The following is a 5,780-nucleotide window of genomic DNA, read 5'->3' as shown; positions in this document are numbered from 1 at the left end:
AAGTTTCTAAGTAATTTTCAACAAAAACATTATGTGCATAGCTTGCAATCATTACAGTCTATGAGACCAAATCTTTTCGACGCATTTGGTCAAACAATTCACATGCCTTGTCTATGTTTCCACATTTTGCATACATGTCCACCAAGGCACTTGCAACTACAACATCCCAGAAAAATCGACTTCCATTTATGCTTTGATGGATGTCAATACCCTGTTCTAAAGCTCCCATTTTGGAACACGATGGGAGCATAGTGACAAAAGTTAAAGAACCTGGCTTTACACCTACCAATTGCATTTGCGTACAAGATTTGAAGGCGTTTCCAAATAATCTATTTTATACATTTCCCGAAATTATCGCATTCCATGAGACCACATCTTTTTGAGGCATTTTGTCAAACAGAAGTTTAGAAATGTGAATTCAGCTTATAATCAATGTGGGTCCAGTAGATCTTCTGGCAAAATCATAGTAAGAATTATTATAGAAAAAATGAAGAGATTAACAACAATGGGCGGTAAAGGAGCCACCACATATTTTGAAACCCCAGGCGCCAAGAAAGCTGTCTATCACCCAATCAAATAGGCTTTGTAGAGGCTGCCCAAATAGCAGGTCATCGAAGCTCAAATACAATCACTATGGGGAATTGCAAAATCATGGATAAGAGGTTTTCGTACACAAACCAGCTATGGAAATCAAGGGGTTTCTGTCTGAAATCTCTAGTGACAAACAGATAGGATGCCTGGTTTATGGGAAGGACTGATTTCATAAAACCAGGATATCATTACTGATGGTTGACTTAGTTTAAATAAAAGGCATTTGAGCACCCACTTTCCTTCCAAAATGCAATTTCAAACTCTATACCTTTATCTCCAAAAGGAGCCTATCACAAATCCTTGGCCAGCATCACTCAAAAGTGGTAAGCTTGATTACAGAAGGGCCCTATAGTTAATCACGCATAAAATAGGACACCCTATGTATTGCAGTCATTTCCCTAATTTATTTCCTAAAACCCATGGGAAATGGAGAATAGGGTTAAGGAAAAGGGACATGACATGGAGGAAGCGACATCGCACAGAATCCTCTGTACGCAGGGTTCATTCATCTCTCTAAGGTAAAATTCATCGCATGTAGCCAACGATCAGGCTTGCCAAAACCTAAGTAAACTATTTAATATTTGCCAGTAAGTGAACAACCTAACTCTTTATCTCTAATATTAAGCATGCATACCTGTAAACAAAATGGCTCGTTCGAACCGGAAGCAACCATCGATTGACGGATACTGAGTGAGCAAGGGTGGGCGTGTGCTTCGATCCAATCGATTGAGTAGCCTTTCTCGTCGGAATGAGCAGGTTTTCACAAGCATCGAGTCAACTCCATGCCACTGCTATTTGATCCACCCGGTGACACCAGAATCCAAGAGCCGAGGGATGAGAGAGATGCTAATACGTATGTGATATGACTGATCCGATCCCATTTAACCTCGATCCTATCATCAGATCGATCGGGTGGGATGAATGAAGGCAAATCTTCTCGCCTGTAGGGGCCCGAGAAACCCCCTACTATTTTAAGGACAATCTATTCTTGTTCTAAAAAGTCGTATAGCATGAGTAACATGCGATGTTAGTCGTGATGTTAGTCGTGATTTTCAACTGTAGATTTTCTATCCGACGGCTGAGAATGCATAGCACATCTTGTTAGTCTGACAAATTAGATCGTTTTGAAGCCAAAATTGACATAGCCCTATTTTAAGGGCCTTTCACCTACCCAGGGGCTCTTGACCTGGTATTCCTTTCACATAAAATCTTAAAGAACAGGAACAAGCTCTAGTTGTGCTTGCATAGTACATTGATATCCCTTCCTTTTGAGCCAATGGATGAATAAGTTGTCGCCTAGATCATGAAGATCGAAGCCAAGGACCATGTAGGGAGTTTTTCAATAGAGAGAGTCCTATTTACTTCCCATAATTCCCCTGCCCCTTGATGCCTAATATTGAAAAATGCATGTGTTTTTTTTTTTGTCTTAGTTTTTAATTTAAGACAATTAAAATAATTTAAGATAATTAAAATAGTTATTTAAATATTTAAGACAAAATATTATTTTTGTCTTAAAAACTTGTTTTAAAGTGCCCTCTTATGTAGTAGTGCCTATTGCTCATGAAATACTTCACTTTGGAAGGAAGGTTTAACAAATTACATACCAAACTCTTCCCCATGCTGAATCATCTAAGGTGAATTTTCCCTTCCGGGTGTGTTCTTTTTATCACAATCGATTTCTAGGGCTAAATCCAAAAATTCCCTCCCCCTATACCAAGGATTAATCCTAAGGCTTTACAAATTTTACTTGGCTTTAACCCCATCCAATGGGGACCCCATAGTTTTTCCCTAGCCCCTTGTTGGGTTCAAACTTAGTGATAGAGTTGTCTAGTGTCCCTATTTGAAACTGGACCCCAATGTTGCCTCTTTGTCTAAAATCAAACTAGTGCCTACCCATTTCAACCCTATCCAAGAGGGGAAACATTAAAATACCCAAGCCCCACCCACTAAGGAAGTTGAGGTACTAGACTAAGATGAGGAGGAGGTTTCAGGCCTGGTGTTTGATTTGTCTTGTGCCACTTGCAAGAAGGTTTCCCCTTTGCCCCAATCCCCTCCGTTTGGTGCCTCCTCACCAAGCTAGGGTGTTTCTACCCCCAATTATTGCTCCTCTACTCTGGATGCAAAAGTGTTTAACCTAGAAAAAGATATTGCAAGGCTAGGTGCGATCATTAAATGGTTCATCTCTCAATTTGATGTTGCTATAAGAAAGATAAATAGGGTTCAAGTGGTGGGGGTGGCAAGGGCTAGGGCCAAGAAATGGTCAATGGAGGACACGTATGAAATGGTTTAAAAGGTTGCTAGTGATATGGTAAAGAAATTAGATAAATCAGATAAGGTTGAGGTGATGTTAAATGATCTTAATGAAAAAATGTCTCAGAGGGTCAAGAGAAATATAGTGGCTAAGTTGAAGAAGAATCAGGAGGTCCTAAAAAAAGAGTCGATGAAATGTCTACACTGAGCCAAGAGATGGCACTAAAAAATTCGACTTCCTTCCATGCTATACAGGATGAAATAGAAGAGATACATGAAACCTCCTTCTACAATGATGGATTCCCCCTACCTCTATGGTCAAGGCTAGCTCAAAGTCTAGCACTATGGCCTCTGCAAAAGATTTGGACAAAAATATTTCCTTTTCTGAAAAAGTTAAATGTATGTGCAATGAATGGCAAGAGGATAATGCTTTGTGTCTTTGGCTCTAGTCTTGTTTTGGTTGTCTAGTGGTTTCTAACGTGTTTTGGTGTCTTCTGTTTTTTTAAGCAAAGTACACATTTCTCATGCACTCTAGGTATCACTGTTTAGTGGATATTGCCTGAACGGTTATTCACACAGTCTAAGCTCCCTGAATGCACTCAAAGCTTTCTGAAATGGATCTACACCTTCCACTATCAGCTTAATTTGAACACTTTAGTGAATACCAACAAAATCTACGGCGGACAAGATGTCATGTAGTTAGCTTAATACTAGCAGTGTAGGAAGCATATTTAAAATCTCAAATTGATAACACGCCAATACAGATTATTTAATAGTTGACATGAGAGATGAATAACGAGGTGCCAAGCATGAGAGGCAGGCGTTTTATAAACTTATTTTATTTACGGTAAGTTAAATAAAGGCCATGGAAGAAAATCGGAGATGGCGTTAATACCTCGTGATCGATGAGGGACGAAATGCCTTTAAACAGAAGCCGATTTGGAAACTTGTGCCAGATCATGAATAAACCTGTTCAAATTGGTAAAAGAAGAACCTCCCTGCGCAACCGCTTTAAATGCAGCCTCCTTCAACTCCACTCCTCTTTTTCTAAGCTCCCGCGCTTTTGGACCCTCCAGTCTCCTCACGCCTTTCTCTATCTCCTCCCTCGTAACTACCACATTTTCATCAACGTCCACGCCTTCCAAATCAATGCCAATCTTCCACACATCCTTGCAGAAGCGGCAATCAAGAAACTGATCACAGAAATAGGGCCATCCAAGCATTGGAATTCCCATGCTCATGCTTTCCAAACACGAGTTCCACCCGCAGTGGGTGAGAAACCCTCCTACCGAAGGGTGACTCAAAACCCTCACCTGAGACGCCCATTTCACAATAAGTCCCCGATCTTTTGTCCTCTCTTCAAAACCCTCCGGCAGAGTTGCAGGCGTGCCTCCCGCAATATCCATTCTCAGAACCCACAGAAAGGGGTGCTCGCTCTTCTCTAACCCCCTTGCCAACTCCTCCAGCTGCTCGTTTGATTTGACGGCGATGCTGCCGAAGGAAACGTATATCACAGAAGTTGGGTGATGGGCATCAAGCCATTTAAGACAGCTCTCGTCCTGCTCCAACAGACTTGCCCACCCGTTTATATCTCTTCCTTCTAGGAAATTGGGAAGGAATACAGGACCTACAGCCAAAGCAGGGCAGCCATTACAGGACAGGGCGCTTACCGTGTCGGGAGCCTCCAGCTCATCGAACGTGTTGACCAGCACATAATCTCCCTTACTTTGAAATTGGGACTCACGGAGACAGTGCTGAAATAAAACGTCTGATGTATCGGTAGCGCGATAAAAGGAAAGTAGATCGGTCGGCAACAAAGGCGGAAGATTACCTGGCAAACAAATAATCACTTTATCTGCCCTTTTCGATTCCTCCACTGAAATTATAAACGTTCAGTTATTACAAACATTTTTGAGCAATCAAAATAAACTTGAGGATTCCTACCATAGAGTATGTACCTTTGACAGGAATATGTCCATTGGAGAGGAGAAGGTTGGCGTTGCACTGAGCAATGGAAGAGGCGGCGCACATTGTCCAAAAGATGACTCGGGGCAATCCCATCTTGTTGGCCACTTCATAAGTGCAAGACATAAAAGTTTCTGTTATAATGCAAGTGTACGGAGGAGTTTCGTCAGATAAGCTGCGGAGCAAATGATACTCCAAGACGGGGCCAAGGTTTTGCACTGCCGTTGCATACTCGGCAGAATTGGAGAGACGGCCATGATCTGGCGGCAATCCATCTGGAATGGTGAGAAACTTAAATGTGGAAGTGGAGAGTTCATCATCATTATGAGCGGCTTTGGCCATGCACTTGTGACTCCACTCCGTGTTGACGAAGGTGATGAAAACCCCTCGTGAAGAGAGGAGGTGAGTCAAATTGATAAGAGGATTGATGGTGCCTTGCACAGGTAAAGGCACCATCACTGCGTGCAGGCCATTCATCTTCATCTTTCTAATTGTTTGAGATCAGACAAGCGTTGCCCTCATATATAGACACTTCAAAAAGTATTGGGTATAGTGGAATGTTAGTGAAAATGGTGTACACGAAAATAGTGCAATATTGGGATTGAAAATAAGTGTTACCAAACATCACTAAAAACAAAAAGAATGTTATAAAAAACAATTAAAGGATGAGAATTTCGTGGTCCAGAAGTGTTTTCACCAAAACATAAGACCACATAAGACCAGATTCATGAATGGCCTAACAGCATTCCATTTATATATTTTTTTAATAATATAAGAGAGTTAGGATTAAATGTAGAGATGAAAAACTTAAATTGATTTGGAGTCTTGGAAAGATAAATGAGAGACAAGTTCTTTCGCATGATTGGTTGATGGATAGGAACCCAACATTAAAGAATATTCTATGGTGAAGAATCTTTTTGAAGAAATGGGAGAGTAAGATGGAAAAGTGGTAGTTTGGAGTATCATAAGGGATG

At 41.1% G+C, this 5,780-nt stretch overlaps 1 protein-coding gene across 1 annotated transcript; it reads right to left on the bottom strand.

The window, feature by feature from the left end:
* Positions 1-3,764: 3,764 nt before the first annotated feature.
* Positions 3,765-5,289, bottom strand: LOC131071997 (linamarin synthase 2-like). The gene is made up of 2 exons (XM_058007996.1): positions 4,800-5,289; positions 3,765-4,717 (listed from the first exon to the last, which is right to left on the bottom strand). Exons 1-2 carry the CDS (start codon positions 5,287-5,289, stop codon positions 3,765-3,767), a joined length of 1,443 nt encoding a protein of 480 aa, XP_057863979.1.
* Between the last annotated feature and the right edge of the window lie 491 nt (positions 5,290-5,780).

The sequence above is a fragment of the Cryptomeria japonica genome, chromosome 1 (genome assembly GCF_030272615.1).
Source record: "Cryptomeria japonica chromosome 1, Sugi_1.0, whole genome shotgun sequence".
Classification (NCBI taxonomy): Eukaryota; Viridiplantae; Streptophyta; class Pinopsida; order Cupressales; family Cupressaceae; genus Cryptomeria; species Cryptomeria japonica.
This window is presented reverse-complemented; position numbering and strand designations above follow the sequence as displayed.

Bases quoted from the DNA above. Each gene is read 5' to 3' on its own strand.
- LOC131071997 (XM_058007996.1), bottom strand. From the start codon at position 5,289: ATGAAGATGAATGGCCTGCACGCAGTGATGGTGCCTTTACCTGTGCAA. The intron at 4,718-4,799 runs GTACATACTCTA...TTATAATTTCAG, and splicing joins TGGACATATTCCTGTCAAAG to TGGAGGAATCGAAAAGGGCA.